At 39.7% G+C, this 18,580-nt stretch overlaps 1 protein-coding gene across 1 annotated transcript in view; it reads right to left on the bottom strand.

Moving 5' to 3' along the window:
- Window positions 1-461: 461 nt before the first annotated feature.
- The window catches only part of glra3 (glycine receptor, alpha 3), a 98,804-nt gene continuing 80,685 nt past the window's right edge, over window positions 462-18,580 (bottom strand). Inside the window, exons 6-10 of the mRNA XM_041785434.1 lie at window positions 15,722-15,859; window positions 12,200-12,414; window positions 8,306-8,455; window positions 1,866-1,994; window positions 462-791 (exon numbers count right to left, since the gene is read on the bottom strand). Of these exons, the coding sequence (XP_041641368.1) occupies window positions 462-791; window positions 1,866-1,994; window positions 8,306-8,455; window positions 12,200-12,414; window positions 15,722-15,859 (962 nt within the window). The remainder of the gene's footprint in view (window positions 792-1,865; window positions 1,995-8,305; window positions 8,456-12,199; window positions 12,415-15,721; window positions 15,860-18,580) is intronic.

Below are 18,580 nucleotides of genomic sequence, written 5' to 3'. Positions count from 1 at the left end.
TGGTGTTTAGGTGGTATTCTACCAAGTAATTGCCTGGAAATACAAGATTACCTGCTTATCAAAAGGTAATTACCATCTTATTATGGAGAAACTGTTAGGTAATTCAAATGTATTCCTTTAAAATGACTAGGTAATTATGCCCCACTTAAATGAGTTGCTACCAGATTCTGTTATTTTCCATGGTCAGTCTCTTTTAGAGGGCAACCTGCTGACAAGAAAAACAAAATTATTGATTAATATAATTTTTCCTTTCAGATTATACTCTTAATGTGATAATTTATCAGCCTCTATGAGTTTTCTGTACATGGATTTTGAGTATTAGTTTGACTTTTATGCTGTTTGGAAACAGGATTTTTGTAAAGTGAGGTCCTCATGAGCGGTCAGGATGAAGGAATCGTCCTATTATGATTACAGGACAGTAATGCGGTGCACAAACTGTAAAGGAATAAACTATGTTTATTCTATTGCTTATGTACATCTTCGTGCCGAAGGATCTTATAAAGAACCCAGTAGAATATATTGAAGAAGAGAAAGGCGAGAGGGAAGCCGGCCCTCGACACAGTGTCAATCTTTTTGGCTCGGTCGATGAATAACTTCCTCATCTCTTCCGTGCTTTTACCCCCACCACCTGTCGCAGCTCCAGGTGGATTCTGGGTAGTGTTCGCGGTGGCTCCGGGGGTGTTGACCACAGCCACGGTGTTGTTGATGCTGGCCTTCGACTCCTTGCTGTTGCTGGGAGTGGAGGTCACAGCAGCTGCGGAGGTCGGTCTGCTCTCTTGAACTTCCCCTTCCTGTCGGGGAGAAAAGGAGGAAGAAGGGGAGGAGGAGGTCAAACGTTAGCATGCTCGTTTTTTATTTTCAGCACAAGAAGTGGAACCCTGAGGCTCAAAACGACAGTTTGATTGATTTAGTGCTTTATAGACGGTTATGGCCTTAGACTGGCTTCAGATTGGACTGTTCAACAATGCTTTAATACAAATATCTCTGCACACTATACAGCTAACATTATTGCCTTGATATTATTGTATGGCATTTAACGCCAAGGTCAATAAAGAGCATAAAATGTGCTCAGAGGGTTTCCGTCTCTTGTCCCTAGTTTGGCCTTCACAATGTTATTAAATAAACAGCCTTCAGCATGAATGTACAGTATGATGAAATACATGTACAGTAGTTCAAACATTACAACAATTATATGCATAAAAGAAATAGATGTGCACAGCTCTGAATATTTCTTTTCATTTATTCACGATCAAAATCCTATTTTTAAACAACTTTTGGGTCCGAAGGCCTGATTGTATTGCTGCCAATCTTGGTCGGTCCCCTGGTTGAATAAAGTTTAATTAAAGTTATGAAGAAAAACATACATACTGTAGACTCGCTCCATTTTTCCAAACGATGGCAAAGTTTCACTGCAGCACAGTTGCCATTATTTATGTCTCTATATTTAGACTGTGTATAGGAGGTTGCCTGAACATTTTTGATTTATTCATTCCTGTCCAACTGACCTGTCTTTTAATACAGATGTAGTTCCTTAAAACACTTTTTCATACCATTTCTATGCTGACAGCACACGTTTCCCATAAAACCAATGCAGTCCAGAGTTTTAAACACTCAGCATCCTTAACTCAAAAACGCTGCCTGCTGCTATCCTGCACAGGATTCCATCATTCAAAAAAAAAAAAAAAAAAAAGGAGAAGAAAACTGTAGAACTGTCGAACTAGCACACCCTTTTTCATGTCTGTGATAAAGCTTCATGCCTATATCACAATGTGATTGGAAGAGAAGATACACAGGTGGTTTCATGCAGGTAAAACATGCAGATATAACCATGCACAAACACAAACGTATGAACGCAGTGTGGTTACCCTGTGGTTGTCGGCGTAGATGTTGCTCATAGATCCATAAAGAGGGTCTGATGCTTTGAGGCCGATGTCAATGTTAACACGGCGGAGGGAATCGGCTAGCTCCTCTGGATCAACTGCACCTCCATTGTTCTACCGGTCGACAGCATGCACACCAGTGATCAACACACAGAAACCCAAAGAAGAAAACACAAACAGCATCCAAAAAACAGGGTTGGGATTCTAAGTCATTCAGTCCACTTCTGTGTTCAATGTATAAAAGATTTTCTGCAATCTATCATATCTTTATTTGTATTCATCATTATTAAAGCAACAAACCTTAAAATGCTATTTTATTTGACCCAAACTGTCTACTTTTTTCTGTTTATCATAACAGGAGGCCTAGTTATCTGTTTCCTCTTATATATGAGAGTCCCAGTTCAATAATAAGCCACACAGTTGTTTCACTGTAGATGACTGCAGCAAAGAAATATGACCCAAATCTCTGCATTAAGCAAAATGTATTCAAGCTTCCTGAAACTATTTCCAAAAACATTTTCAACTGAGGAAAAAATGTCCAACAGCCTAGTTTTATTTTAGATGCTTTTATTATTTTACTTTGCACACAAAAACAAAATTATTTCGAAATAAACTACCAGGGTCTGAATTATTAGCCCCGTTTAGAAGTGACCTTTTTGTGGAGCCATAGCACAAACCACTGTTGTGCAATGATGTGCTTTAATTTTGTAATTCTCTATGTTTGTAAAATTAAGTTAAAACTGAGGATTATCTGCCAATTTACACACAGTAACAATAATAAACTTAAGTAAGGGTTTGAGCTGTCACTGAGAAGGCATCACGGCAAAAACAAAGAAATCAGTTTAGACTTAAGTAAGAATTTTGATGTTCAGAAATCAGAAGAATATATAAAGATATCACAGTGTTTCCAAGTGCCAAGAATTTGGAGTGAGAACTTTAATCAAGAAATTCAAAGAGAGCCACACAGTCCAGAACAAGCCTGGCAGAGAGAGGAAGAGAAAGATTTCAGAGACTTTAGAAAGAAAACTAGTGAGAGATGTGTTTAAAGACCCAAGGACAACTGCAAAGACACTCGTCATTAACCAAGTCAGGAACTGTAGTCTCAAAGAAGACCATCACTCCTGCACAGGAATAGACCAAGAAAAGGTCCACCTCTGCAGAAGAGACACCTTCAAGCCAGACTGAAGTTTGCCAAGGAGAACCTGGAGAAAGATGATGCATACTGGAAACGTGTCCTTTAGTCAGAGGAGACCAAATTAGAGCTCTTTGGCCGTAGAGACTTTTATTATGTGTGGAAAAAAGAAAGGAGAGGACTATGACCCAAAGAACACCATTCTTGAACCTGGGATCCTTGTGTTCTACATTTGAGAGTCAGAGGAACGACAGATATGTTGGGTTTTGACAGACTTAGCCACAGTAGAGAAATATCACGGATATCGGATAAAAAACAAACTACATTTTTGTCTCCTTGATGAAAGCTAAATATACTTTTTGTCATCAAAGATCTGTTCTTAGCCAGTCCTAGTCTGGTCTTCCTCATGTAAAATTATTAACAAATTAACAAATATTGTTGCCAAATATTTTTTGTTGTAGTTTCGGTGACAAAAACTCTGGAATTAACAAGTTTTAAAGTTTCTGAAGAGTTTCCTCTGTAGCACATAATGGGGCATTTATGCCTTTTTGGTTTTGGCTGCCATTTTAATTTTTTTTTTAGTGAATGTTGTTTTTGTCTAAATGAGTAGACTGAATGCTTTTCCCAACCCCCAGAGATCATGCGCTGACATCAGGCTCGTCCTGTGTGGACGGCCCAGTGTCAGAGAAAAAACATCAGTGAACTAAAGAGCCATAAAAATCACTGTGATGAAGTTACAGCCATGCTGCATCATGCACCCATCCATTAAGTGACATGTGGAGAAGCAGGAGATCAAACATGCACAATCAAACAACACTTATCATATAAATGTTTACATCTAGTAAGTACAACTAAATATCTTCATGTCACATCAGAAATTCACCATTTTACAAACATTTTCACTTCCCATCTCACCCCTCATTTATGGTAGGGTTGATCTTGTATTATTCACGGGTCAGAGCCTGTAGTAACAACATGTGTCCACTAGGTGGCTGCCTCAAACAAGAGCTCAGAGAACAGCACAGTCTGTGTGAGTCTGAGCATGTTGTAGTTGGAGTTTGTTCAGGTGTAAAGATAAAACATGGTGCATTGTAAAATCTGTAAGTTGTATGTAGTTGTTTTAAAATAATGTGTACAAGTTCAAACTGGTTATACTGGAACTCTTAGACTGAGGCAGAAATAAAGTTTATGATCTTAACTCTTAATAAACCATCTGTTTTTATTGCTGTGGAGAGCAAAGGCCTGAGTGAGGCCATATAAGACCTTTCAAACATCACAACCTTTACACAGCTTCCCTTTTATCCTGTCAGTCAGCTTTCTTAAAAGCTTCCTCACAGATAAGAGACTTGTTTCACTGTCAGTCAGACAGAAGAGATTGAGAGGTGGAAAGATAACACGCCCAGAAACAGAAGGCACACGTGATTAACACATTAATTTCTTTATTTGTCTGCCTAAACTGTGTTTTAATTGCCCAACATGAAGCTTGAAATTCATCTGAAGAAACCTTCATTGCTTTGGTTGCTGATTGCTGGCAAGCCCTCATAAAAGCTGCACACCAGGAAAGGTTTTCTTTTCCTAACATTCATTGCTTGTGTATTTTGAGAGTGGCTGGGTCATTAATACTGCCATCTGGGGAGTGAAGGGTCAGACATATAATCCCTTTTCCAAAATAATTGGGGCGCTGTGTAAAATGTAAAACCAGAATGCAATGATTGTCAATCTCATAAACCCATATTTTATTCACAACAGAACATAAACAACATATCAGATGTTGAAGCTGAAACATTTTACCATTTCATGAAAAATACGTATAGACAGGGTAACAAAAGGCTGGAAAAGTAAGTGCTACTGATGAAAAACAGCTGGAGTTGCATCATGCAACTATTTAGGTTTATTTGCAACAGGTTAGTATCATGATTGGGTATAAAAGGAACATTTAAGAGAGACAGTCTCTCAGCAGTAAAGATGGGCATAGGTTCACCAATCTGGGCAAAAAACTCTAAAAATTATGGAACAATTTCTCAATGTAGAATTGCAAAGATTTTGGATATCCCACCATCTACAGTCCATGATGTCATCAAAAGAATCAAAGAATCTGGAGAAATATCTGGATACTGGTGATCTTGGGCCCCTGAGGCAGCACTGTATTAAAAACAGACATGATTATGTTCTGGAAATCACTGCATGGGCTCAGGAACACTCCCAGAAATCATTGTCTGTCACCACAGTTCGCCATGGCATTTACAAAAGACAGTTAAAGCTGTACCATGCAAAGAAGAAGCCAAATGTGAACACGATCCAGAAACTCAGCAACAAAGCTCATTTAAAATGGACTGAAGCAAAATGAAAAACTGTTCTGTGGTCACATTAATAAGCATTATAAATTGCCCTTGGAAACCATGGACACCTTGTCTTGCAGACTAAACGGGAGAGGGGGCCTTGCAGCTTCTTACCAGCGTACAGTTCTGAAGCCTGCATCTCTGATGGTATGGGGTTGCATCAGAGCCTATGGCATGGGCAGTTCTGAAAAACACCATCAATGCTAAGTAGATACTGGATCTACAGCAACATATGCTTCCATCCAGACGTCTCTTTCAGCAAAAGCCTCGCATAGTTCAGTAACACAATACTAAACCACATTCCACATTCATTACAACAGCAATGGCTTCACAGATGAAGAGTCCAGGTGCTGAACAAGAAAAATCTGGCAAAGAAAACCCAGGACATTATGAGAAGATGCAGATGCACTGTGTGGTGGGGGTGTGGCATATGGGGCACTCAGACTCAGCTGACAGGCAGATTTGCCCGGCACACTCCATACAGAACAGTTTATGGCCACATCGCACAAGAGCTGCTGTCACTCACTCTCAAAACACAAGAAGCAGTCCCTGTTGATCCCTGTTGAGCAGCTAGAATCCTACATCAGACAAGAATGGGTTAACATTCCTCTCCCAAAAATTCCTAGACATTTGCAGACTGTTGTTTAAAGAAGAGGGGATGCTACACAATGGTAAATGTGGCTCTGTCTCCACTTTTTTGAGATGTGTTCATGCCATCAAGTTAAAAATGAGCAAAAATGGTTTTCCTGAAATGGAAAGGATTTTTTATGAGATTTGACAATGAACTGCATTTTGTTCTTATATACATAGCGCCCCACCTTTTTTTGAAACTGGGGTTGTACATCATTTTTAAGCATAATTAGCTACCATTAGCTGATCGGTGTGACACACCAGATAGACTGATTCAGACTGTATACACTGTGTAGAATATATTTATCATTCATCTTGGAAACCTATTTGACAACAGCTCTGTCTGTCATTATCATTATGGGCCAATCAGAGCGACAAGACAAAATGAAGCACTAAGCATGTGCAGCTCCAGTAGTAACCTGAGCTTGACAGAAAGGCTGCTCTAAGTCATGAATGTTAGGGTGGAGCTGGTTGGTGGATAAAACTCATGTGGAGGACGGCTGGGAGAAATGCAAAAACATGATTTCTGCAAAGAGAAGCTTTCAGTGTGGTTCGCCCTTGTTTAATTTAAGGATGTACCTACACGTCTATTTCCCCATTCGGGTAAACGCTCATTTAAATTTTGTTTAACTGACTAGTCTAAAGAGGAGAGAATCCATAGAAAACAGTCAAATTCCTCACAAGGTCATTGTGTTAGCAGGTGTGACGTTAGCGTGGCTAATATTAGCAGCTAGCTCTGCCAGCCTTCGTTCCTCTTTGCAGCTTAATATCATGCTTTGACATGTGGTCTCTTTACACGTTGGATGGAAATTTTACATGAGTTCAGCCCTCGACTGCCTACATAGCACTTCATTTCCATTTACTACTTTAAAAACTGGCATACCATGCTATTTCTACAACACGCTAACCGCTAAGCCACCGCTGAGCTTCTCAAGTGCGACAGGAAGGCAGTGGCCATTAACTGAAGCTACAGCAGCCTCTAGTGGCGGGAGGTTCATTACAGTTTAAAAGAGAGAGTGAAGGCTAATTTGTATTTGCAATTTTAACCGTTTTTAGCGATTCACTGCACGTGCCTTGTTTTGATAAAGAAATGTGGACCAGCTCTGATTAAACTGCTGCTCTACTAAGGCTAAATCTGAGCTACACTGGTGGCAGCCATTGCATATATTGTAATTGTATACTCCAACTCTCGCAAACTCATTCTGAAGGTGGTCAGGAGAAGAGTGAATGAATCTTTTTAGTCATGAAAAGCTTTCATTGCTGTTTCTACTCTTTATTTTATGGAGAAATGTGGTCCAGATTTGCTAAACCTACAACAGCCTACATAGCTACATTAGAGCTTAACACTACACTGGTGGCAACCATTGCTTAGCACAACTAAACCCTGCCTTTAGCTGCCACCTCCTCCTCCTAAAATGATGCTGATTGGTCAGGTCTGTATGTAGACCTGGCACCATTGTTTCAGACTGAACCACTGCAAGGTGGATCTGCCTGATGACAGATGTGGGAACTTGCCAATCCATCTGCTTTGTAAGGTTATTATCTCCTTGACTAAAGGAAAATATTTAGCAGCTATTAAAAACAATTTATCATGGATACCACCGAGGGAAGCAGAAGTCAACTTTCGTAAAAAAAAAGTCAACAATAAATGCTGGTGAGAGGCGCTCAGTAATAGCTGTGGTTGTGGGCGCTGACAGTGCAAGAGTGCTTTCTAGGGACACAGGCCCTTAATTCTCCATAATTTACTCCTCTCTGTTTTTGGTTTTCTTTCTCAGAAGGCGTTCCACAGAAGTACAACCCAGGCTTGTTTCCTTGTCAGAAAGTGAATTAAATTAATCATCTGTCAGCAGGAAAGCCTCAGGGGCCGGTTCTACAAGTGTGCTGCATGAAAACTGAGAATAGTTGCAGCCCTAATAATGAATATATGTGTGGAGCAGTACAGACGTTTGAATTTAAGGTGTAGGTTGAAGGACATAAAGGAAAACGCTACAGTTATCCCAAAGACATCTTTACTCTCAGTGAGTTATATAAGCCTGTGGTTATGTTTGTTTGAGTTTTTCAGTGGAAAAGAACCCATTGTCTAATTAGTTATGCCTTTTTTTATATCTAGAAAGTAAAACATTAAAAGACATCTGGATTTTCCTTCTTTTTGATGTGAAACTATTTGATCTGTGATTGATGATGTATAGTTGTCAAAGAATGCAGACAGCAGGTATAAGTTTACGTTAATGTGGTTTGAAGGTGTATTTTTGTGTCAGATCACACTGCTTGATGTCCTGATGCCTTTCTGAGGATTGTGCGTTTGTTGTGCGATATCTCGGTACCTTGCTCTTGCTCTTGTGATGCCGTCTGAACCTCAGCAGCTCTTTGTGTTGCCTCGACACAAAGTTGACAGCTGCGTACTCGAGCAGTGCGGAGAAGACGAAGAGAAGACACACAGCCATCCAAATGTCTATGGCCTTCACATACGAGACCTGGTAACACAAAAAACACACACATTTTTGCTGTGTTGTCAAAGTGATGTTTCCTGCTTGCTTTATGATATTATGACTCATTCAGACATGTGTAACATACTGGAGTGCAAAGTTCTGTTTGGCAGCGGAAACATGAGAAACCTCCTAACATCTAAACACATATACGACCTCAGCCGTGTCATAGAGGTGTGCGTGTACAGCATGTGGGAGGGAGATGGATGTAATAATAAGGGTTATATAACAAAGTGCTCCGTGTCTGATTTTTCCTCATGCATACAAGATACCAGAACAAGACTGAGGGGCTCTCTCTCTCTTTCACACACATGCTAGAGTGGATGCATAATGTGAGTAATTAACACACACTTTGGCTGCCTTTGCAAAACATCCACCAATAAAGACAAGGAAGAGACATCTCAGGTCTCCAGAGAGGGAATAAATCAACCCTGTTAAACTCACTCACACATGCACATCCTGTGTACACCTCACTCACCTATATACCATATGTGTACATGGAGTGTGTCCTCCTAAATACGTAACTATATCTATATATGTGCTGCACTTAACGTCCTGTGAAACAGATGGGCACAATCTGTCTTAGTCGCAAACAGGAACTTCTTGCACCTGATAAACTTTCACATTTCACCGTGCAGATTCATCTGAATTTTAACATGTTTATATTGTACAAACAGAATGTAAACAGAACATTTTTTTTTTAAGTTACTCAAAGGTGTGAGCTAGCTAGCATGTTCCTGAGAGAAACTCTGATGTAGGGATGCATTTCGTATCTGAGAAGATACATACCATGAGTTGTGTACTGAAGAGCGATATTTTATGTATTTTTCCCCCCACAACTCTTCACAAGCTTACAGCTGCTACAGAAGACAGGACTTTTTTTGGTCCTTTTTCCAAAGACATGGTTGCCATTGGGCATAAGGACAATTTTTACCAGTTTAACAAAAACCCGTCTGGATAAAATGACCAACCCTGCCTCTAAGTGCAGATTATGCAAACAAGTGTTGCATCCTGTAGAGTAAGGAAAATCCCAAACAGATCTATATGACCAAGTTAAAGTTCTTTTCAAGGAATAAATTTCAAGTTTCTTTCAAGGCGCCCTACAAAGGCCCGATGCATTCCAACTGAGAACGACCAGCAGCAAGAATGGGAACTCTCCCAGAAACACAACTAAAAGTCTGACTGAAATTTAGACTAGCAAGATCCCAAATTCACAGAAAAACACTTCTGCTGTGCTTTAAGCATGATCAGTAGGATAATCTCAACACAGAGCCATCTATTTTGGATGTTTACGATTGCACCTGCTCTAATTGACTTCCATGTTCCATTCCTGATTGTCTTTTTTAAACTTATAACTGTAATTTTATTTTTTAAAAACATGTCAGATATATTTCTTTTATCTGCTTGGTGCCATTGTAAATGTGGGCTTTTATTGATTTTCTAGTCTAAATATATATCATATATATATGTATATTTATTATAACTTGCTTTAGAACACCACAGATGGCCTCTCTGGAGGGGCAATTACACAAAACCTGAAGTATTCATCATCTAAAAACTGTAAGCAGCTTTCTGTTAACTTATGAGCTTGTCAAGTCCTCTGAGAATAACTCCCAGGAATAGAGTCCTCAAAAATGCAAATTCATCTTTCGCTTTTTGAGTATGGAGAAAGTCAAAGACCGTCCAAGTTCTCTCTTCCATCTGTCTGTCTCTCCTTTGCTCTGCCTCTGCTAGAGAGCCCCCTACAGGCTGGGAGTGCTTCCACTGAAGTCCATGAAGTACGGTTTGGGGTATGGATTGCTGAGTTTTGAATTGTTTCTGTATTTGCAGCACATTTGCCTGTCATACAGCCGAACCATCATAGCCGAATACAGGGATCTGATAAGTGCCTTCACTGACTGGAGTCACAAAAACTGCCTCCTACTCAACACGTCAAAGACAAAGGAAATGATCATAGATTTCCGCAGATCTGAACCCCCTCTTCAGCCAGTGAACACTTGTGGCGTGGACATCGAGGTGGTGACATTGTATAAATATTTAGGTGTACACCTGGATAATAAGTTGGACTGGTCTAAAAATGTAGACTTCATCTACAAAAAGGGGCAGAGCCGCCTCTTTTGCCTGAGAAGACTCCGATCAATAGACACCTGCAGTAAGATGCTACAGATGTTTAATCAGTCTGTGGTGGCAAGTGTTCTGTTTTATGCTGCAGTCTGCTGGGGAGGCAGTGTAAAACACAAGGATGCAAGGCGTCTGAACAAACTGGTGAAAAAGCTGGCTCTGTGGTTGGAATCAAGTTGAATTCATTGGAGGATGAGGTGGAGAGATGCACAATGAAGAAGGTGGAGGCTATTCTGAGGAACATGGATCATCCACTTCATATCACCTTAAATGACCAAAAAAAAAAAAAAAAAAACAACAGTGGTGGACGGCTTCTCTCTGTTCGCTGCAGGATGGAACGATATAGGAGATCTTTTAAACCCTCAGCAATCAGGCTCTATAATTCTACTATAAACAGATGACTACATGAGACTCCAGACAAATGAATTTCCCTTCGGGGATGAATAAAGTTATTATTGTATTGTATTGTATTGTTTCCTCAGATGAAGCCTGCAGATGTAAACAGCTGCTCAGTATGCTGAGGCGGAAGAACAAGTAGCTGGTAGTCAAAGTACGTATTGTAAAATAGTGCTGAACACAGAGGCTTTCTGGGTGAAAATAAAACAAATTAAACAAATAAACAATTGAGCCGCCATTGGTTTTAGGTCTGTTTTTACCCAAAACTTGCTAAATTACATGAAGCAGCCTGTGTGTAGCACTGTATAGCCTAGCTTCTTTAAGAGCATCCTGGTGAGGGGACAAAGCTTGCTGACATTTCTAGCTAATGGCACTACTTTTGCTAAGCACCTTACACAACCCAACTTCTAAAATGCAGAAATATCCCTTTAACACATGCAGTATCATTCAGAAAGTATGTACTGCGCCTTGCATGTCTGAGTGGTCGTCGCAGCTTGAAGCTCCTGTTAGGAACTTACAGGTTATGTTCCTTTTGGCATCTAACGACAAATGTGCATTAGGCACAACATGGAAGTCACAATAAATTTTTAATGTGGAAAAATTTAAGCAAGGTGTTTCTGGCAGCACGCTGCTCATCACCTTGTCTGACACCTACCCTGTGACAGAGTTTATATGCTGATAAAACTACTCTTTTTTTTTTTTTTTTGCTTTCTTGACATGAAGAGGCACAAGGTTTGTTTTCACTCTGTTTCTTAACCAGCTAAGGTCTCTCAGAAGCTTTACTATAAAAAGCAATCTTGATATAAGGAGTTTACAGGTGGTGATGTACTGTAAGTCTGTTATTTAAGTGTGAAAACCAAACAATAACACCCTCGAGTTAGAAACAGTTTACAGCTGCGTGCAGCATCTTCTGATGTGAAATACGCTGTGGCATGAAGTCTTCAAAGAGAGAGAACTGTTTTTCACAGCTCGGAGTGTGATGCTGATGGATTTTTTTATGCTGTTCCTTGGAGTATTTCTAACTCACACTGTGAGGGAGAGTCAACTAAAGGGAGATCACACTCTGACAAACAGACGGACAAACATTCAGCCTCACACTCACACCTGTGGGCAGGTGAGACTCTATAATTCTCCTCACCTGCCTGTCGAGCCTGTGGGCTCCTGGAGGAGAACACAGACAAACAAACAGGGGAATTAAGGACAACAAACACAGACCTTGGGCAGTGACGTCCTGGATCCTGAGCTCTGCGTTGTCATGGTGAGCACGGTGGTGATGCCCAGAGCCACTCTGGCTGGAGCTGCGTCCATGTTGATCCAGAAAGAGACCCAAGACAGGATGACAATGAGCAGGGAGGGGATGTACATCTGGATCAGGTAGTAACCCATCTGACGCTCCAGGTGGAAGCGCACCTCGATGCAGGTAAATTTACCTGAAACAAGAACAGACTCATTTCAATAGCATTCACTTATCCATGATTCAGGCTTCCTACACACTTTCAAAAATACATTTTAAGGCTTTTTTAGACCTGAACTGAGAAAAATAAATACCACTTTTTGTGTGAAAAACAGTCAAAAATAAAAATCAGATAAGATTTCTCAGTCTTATAGATCAGGGCTGAATTTCTTATAATACAATGTTTATGAAACATTAAGTGATTTAGAACATTTTTGGTGATGAATGCCCAAATTTGAGGATTTCTGGCACATTTACCGCCTCTATTCTCACATCATACTGTACAGTGATATGTTTTTGCCAAGCTTATTCTAAATAGTAAAATCATTAAAAAGCAGAATAATGATTTTTGTCAAGGAAGACCTGTCAAAAATAAAGGTGGGCTGTCCACATTTTTAAAAGTACAGATTGATTGCCCAGACATTAGAGAACTGGAGCAGTATTTCACAATGGTATGAGGCTTACTTACTAACTTACACTGTTCTGTATATAAAATAAGAGGGGGGTCTTCACTGGAGCTTTTATAGCATCCAAAACTGAATCCCTTGAATTTTAGAGAATATTTAGGAAATTATTTGTTGTTCAAATTCAGTTAGAAATCCAAAAAGACTGACTAATGATAAGACAGAAAGATATTTCTTTTATAAAGCTCACATTCCAGTTAGCTTGAATTTGTTGCTTTTCAAATTGTAATTTTAAAACAGTCGTTTCATGTCAAACACAAACCACACTTGAGAATTTGGTTTACTGCTTTAAAAAATGTGAAACTATCAAACGCTAAACTTATAAGGCTAAACTAAAAACTAAAAATGTAGTTTGCATGCCCCAAAGGGCTTCTGTAATTATGTGCTTTTCAAGCATGTTAATTTTGTCCTGTCTCTTTGTTCAGTCATGTTTTGTTGCAAACTACGTCCTTTTTATAATGAATGATTTAAGTCGTTGACTTAGGGGAAATTTGGGTCATGATTTCTCATTTTCAAGGAAGAAATGGGACCTAAAGGATATCAATTGTGAAATACTAGGCCAAGCAGTTATTTCAAATGACTGTAAGTCTTTAGTTCTTTAGTGCTTTAGTGCGTAATTTTTCAACAACAACCAACACACCAGCCAAGCAGCCGACAAACCAACCAACACACCAACCAAGCAATGCACCAACTAAACAACCAACAGATTGACAATTAAAACACCAACAGACTTAAACACCAACCAAAAGTTAATCAATTAAAACACCAACAGACTTAAACACCAACCAAAAGTTAATCAATTAAAACACAGACACAATAACCAAATAACATATCAAACAGCCAACCAACCAGCCAGCCAACACACCACCCAACACAACAACCAACCAGCCAGCCAACACACCACCCAACACAACAACCAACCAGCCAGCCAACACACCACCCAACACAACAACCAACCAACCAGCCAACACACCAACCAACACAACAAGCAACTAACCAACCAACCAACCAACCAACCAACACACCAACACACCAACCAACCAACCAACCAACCAACCAACCGACCAACCAGCCAACATACCATCACACTGACACAGATGACACACCAACAGACTTAAACACCAATCAACAGTTAATCAATTAAAACACCAACACAATAACCAATAACATATGAAACAGCCAACCAACCAACCAACATACAATGACACAAAACCAACCACCCAGCCAACACACCAACCAACACAAAAACCAACCAACATATCAACCAACACACCAACCAACTGTCACAGCTGACACACCAACAGACGAAAACACCAACCAAAACGGTCATCAATCAAAACGCCAACACAATAACCAACCAACCAACCAACCAACCAGACAACCAACTAACTCTGCTTCCATTGTGTGATTGTAAAGCTTAGAGATGGGTCATACTCAGATATTGTCCTTGTGTCCTGGTCAAACATTCATTGGAGCAATCATGTTGGCCCATCCTTGCTGATTGCTGTTATAAAAATTTAAAAAGCCCGTCTTGGATTGTGAAAGATTGGATCATGTTTTATGGATGAAATTATTTCTGTTTCCCTCTTTGATGTTCTCCAGCTGCTCTGCACAATTCCTTTGCAACTCTCAGATTTTTCTGATGGATAAATGAGAACTTGTTGGTGTTGTGTCTAATAATGATCATGAGAATTTTGAAACCATCAGAAAAATTAGGTTTCAGATCCAAGTGGGACAATGTATGATATACTTTGAGAACACAAAAGAGCAAATTAAACCTGGTATAAAAACTATTAAAATACACTAGTAGGCTTGGCCAAGCTGAGACCAAAGGAGGCCAGAATGATGATGTGAAAAACGGTACTGAAATGATTATGAACAGGGCAAAGTCTCCACTAAATCAGTTTCTGAGTTCATGGATTGAAAAAACATGGACATAGTGGCCTTGACATGAGCTTTTAATTTCTGACTCATATTGAAAACAGAGCCTCAGAGTAACGTCCTGTCAACCTCGTAACAATCAAAGAGCCGGAGCTGAGCCTGGTCATAAAATCCTGGCCAGGTTTAATTTATTTTGGCATTATTATCACATTTGTCATTGATATGTTTTAAGGCTTTAAGATTTCTGTGGGGAAAATCGGGTGATGTTTCATTAACATGCCTCCCCCCCTCCTCCAACATAAGACAATGTTTGAATTGTACATTTCCTGTCAAATCCTAACATGAATTTATATTCAGGAAAGAAAATCTTCCAATTGGTTCTCCTACAGCATGATGTAAGATATGTAAAATGTCCTTAATTCAAACAAAAAGGCTAATAAAGTTTGAGTATCTGAGTGTTTTGTAATATTTTAGTCTAGTGATAAGAACCTCTGGCTCTGTTGTCAGGATCAATTCTGTGTGTCTTTTTTTTAATTGAAACAGCTACACTGGAAAAAACCCTCACAGAATAAATCTGGTCCTGTCTTGGGGTGAGCTCATTATTCAGACTCAAATCTATAAATATCTTTGACGGCTGTCCTCCTCTGAGCCTCCTGAATCATTGTGTGTCCCCTCCCCCACTCTGCACTGCTCCAGGTCAAAACACTACATCCATGTTTGTGCACAGTGTGTGTTCAGATGGTTTTTTAATGAAAGAACGACATCAGACTGCATGTCCGTCTGTTTGTTTCCCTCCTGCAGTGTGTGTGGGTTTTTGTTGTTACTTGATCCCAGGAGCACAAACGTGACGGATGAAATGTGGCAGCCGTTTCATCGTGTGTGCGTTTTACCTGCGTTGTGATGCTTACGGCGCTGTGTGTCTGTGTCTGTGTGCCTTACCTGTGTTGTAGTGCTTGGTGCAGTATCTGAGGTCTGATTCATCTTTGAGGATGAACTGTGGCAGCGTGAGGCCTTCTGCCACTTGGACCGGTCCGTTCTCCTGCCACTCGAAGATAAGGTCATTCATGGTGTAACCGACTGAAAAAGAAAACCAGTGGACAAACTGTTAATGCAGCATTTCTAAAAACATAATCCAGCATAGAGATAAAATCACTTAAGTATTCAGCCCACAGGATTGGCTGGTATCTTGAAAAGGCCACAGAATGAGCCCTGTCTAGTTGTGATTGATGATATTATTGATGATATTTACTCATTTTGGCTACTTTTTGCCTTTTATTGCAACTCCTTAACCCCTTTTCAGCTCATATTTATCCAGCCATTTTGCCTCTTTAACCAATTTCTGCCTCTCTTTGACCCCTTTTCATCACCTTACCTGCTAATGTTTGCCCCTTATTGTCACTATTTTATCACTAATTTTCCCAGCCATTTTTGTAATATCCTGCCTTTTTAACCCATTATGGCATCATTTTGCCCATTATTGCAGTTCTTTAAACAATTTTTGCCACTTTTAGACCATTTTTATTCCTTTTCTGGACTCTTACCCCTTTTTGCCACTTCTTGCCAATTTTTGCCAATCTTTAACCCATTGTTGCCACTCTTTAACACCTGTTCACCACTTTGTCTGGCTATTTTATCTGCTTCTCACCCCCCTTTTTATTCTTTTTTGCAGCTTTTTGCCTCCTTAAACCCATATTTTGCCATTACAAAAACCCCTTCCTTTTTTGCCAGTCTTTACCAATGTTTTATATTCTTGCTACTTTAAAGCAATTTTTTGCTACTTATCACTCCTTTTTGCCACTATAACCCCTTTACATAACTTTATCTGGCAATTTTTGAAACATTTTGTCACTTTAAATCAATTTCTAAAAAACAAAAACATTTTTTCCACTGCCTCTTTTAACACCTTTTCTTTTCCTGCCAAGTTTTTCCAACTTCTAATCCCAGTTAGGCCACTTTTAACCCATTTTTGCAATTAACTATTTATTTTCCCCTTTATGTTGTCAATGGACCATGATTTTGAAAACCTTCTCATGCCCCTCTGTTTCAGCCCTGCTCAGAACGAGCTGTTTCTGTGTTTGTGGCCTTAAATGTTACTGATCTATCAGACTCCGCCCCTTTCCACACACCTCTCAGGAAATGGATGTGGCACTCCTGAAGTTACAATGATGCAGACACTTTTATCCAAAGTTAAGGACCGGACTGGGAACCATCAATCTCCCAGGCTAAAGTTAGCGGGGTAACCCACTGAGCGATCCAGCATCTCAGCTGGCAGCTGAGAGGAAGATGAGGTGAGGAGGGCAGAACGTTCTTCCAAAAGGGGGGGGGCAACTGAATCTGGGGGCGGGCCTAACTCCCCACATGACATCATGAGGGGAAAATCTGAGAACAGCTTGTTTCAGCACACATTTACTGAAAGGTGGACCAGGGGCACATATTTTTATTAGAAAAACCTGAGAAAGTGATTTTTGTATAATATGTCCTCTTTAAATTGAATTCATGTAATTTCCTGCATTAGTGTCTATTTCCCAATTTGACTAAATGCCCATTTAAATTGTGTTTAACCGACTTTTCTAAAGAAAAGAAAATACTTAGAAAACAGGTCAAAGTCATCACAGGATCATTGTGTCAGCAGGTACGATTAGAGTCAGTTATACTCTGTACAGTGTGGCTAACATTAGCAGCTAGCTCCACCAGCCTTCGTTCCTCTTTGCAGATTAATACCGTGCTTTGATATGTGGCCTCTTTTCTCAGTTGATCAGTTATATGTGAGTTCAACTCAAACCAGCTGATTTCCATTTACTACTGCAAAAACTGTCATACAGCGCCGTTACTGCTGCACGCTAACCGCTAAGCTACCGCTGAGCTTCTCACATTTAGTGCTGGGGGAAAGCTCAGACAGGATGGCAGCGACTATTGGCTGAAGCTACAGCAGCCTCTAGTGGCAGGAGGTTCATTACAGTTTAAAATAGCTTTATAGACCGGGATTTTAGACAAATTTTAAATGTGATAGTGGAGAGAATAGAGCGGTTATACTTTTGGCTGTCTGATTAGTGTTATAACTAAATTATTATTGTGCATATGTTATTATTCACTATTAATGGAGCGATGCTTGTGGGCTAGTTCATTTAGTCACTCTCGATGTGTGTCAAATCACATGACACACATCATCCTACTTTGATGATATTTAAGGTGCAAGATCTGTTAAAATGTGTTATCACCGTTGTAGCTAACTCAGACATAGGAGACTTTATGACTTTATGTAGGCCCAGCTGGTGCACTGGGCCCGTTTTTTTTTTCTACACCTCAGTAAATAAGTGCTGCATGAGGTCTGATATATGCTAGCAAAATATATATAGTATGGGTGTTAACTTCTGAGCCCCAAGCTATTTTGAACCATTTTGTCTTTCCTGGACATATAGTGCTTAACAAATTTATTAGACCACCTCTCATATTTGTCTCAGAGACCATCCAGCATCATGAAGTGCAGTGAGCTCTCCACGTTTTACCATTTTGAACAGGAATGAGGGATTTCAAACTGAATTCACCCAAATTTGAGCCGGCTCACTGGGCTTCTCTGAGAAGTCAGAAATAAATCAAGCATAACATTCAACCACTAAAACAATTTTTTCTGTTCAGGAATGCAAGTAAATAACTATAATTTGACATATTAATCAGGAAATATTTATGTGCTTTACTATTTTTTTTTCAGTTTTTTTTGTATATCAGTAAATTTGAAAATTCATGGATACAATAATTATATTTTAGCTTTAAAAATATCATTTGGGTTAAAGAGCTTCT

The sequence above is a fragment of the Cheilinus undulatus genome, linkage group 4, assembly GCF_018320785.1.
Source record: "Cheilinus undulatus linkage group 4, ASM1832078v1, whole genome shotgun sequence".
Classification (NCBI taxonomy): domain Eukaryota; kingdom Metazoa; phylum Chordata; class Actinopteri; order Labriformes; family Labridae; genus Cheilinus; species Cheilinus undulatus.
The sequence above is the reverse complement of the archived record's forward strand: the minus strand, read 5'-3'. Positions and strand labels throughout refer to the sequence as shown.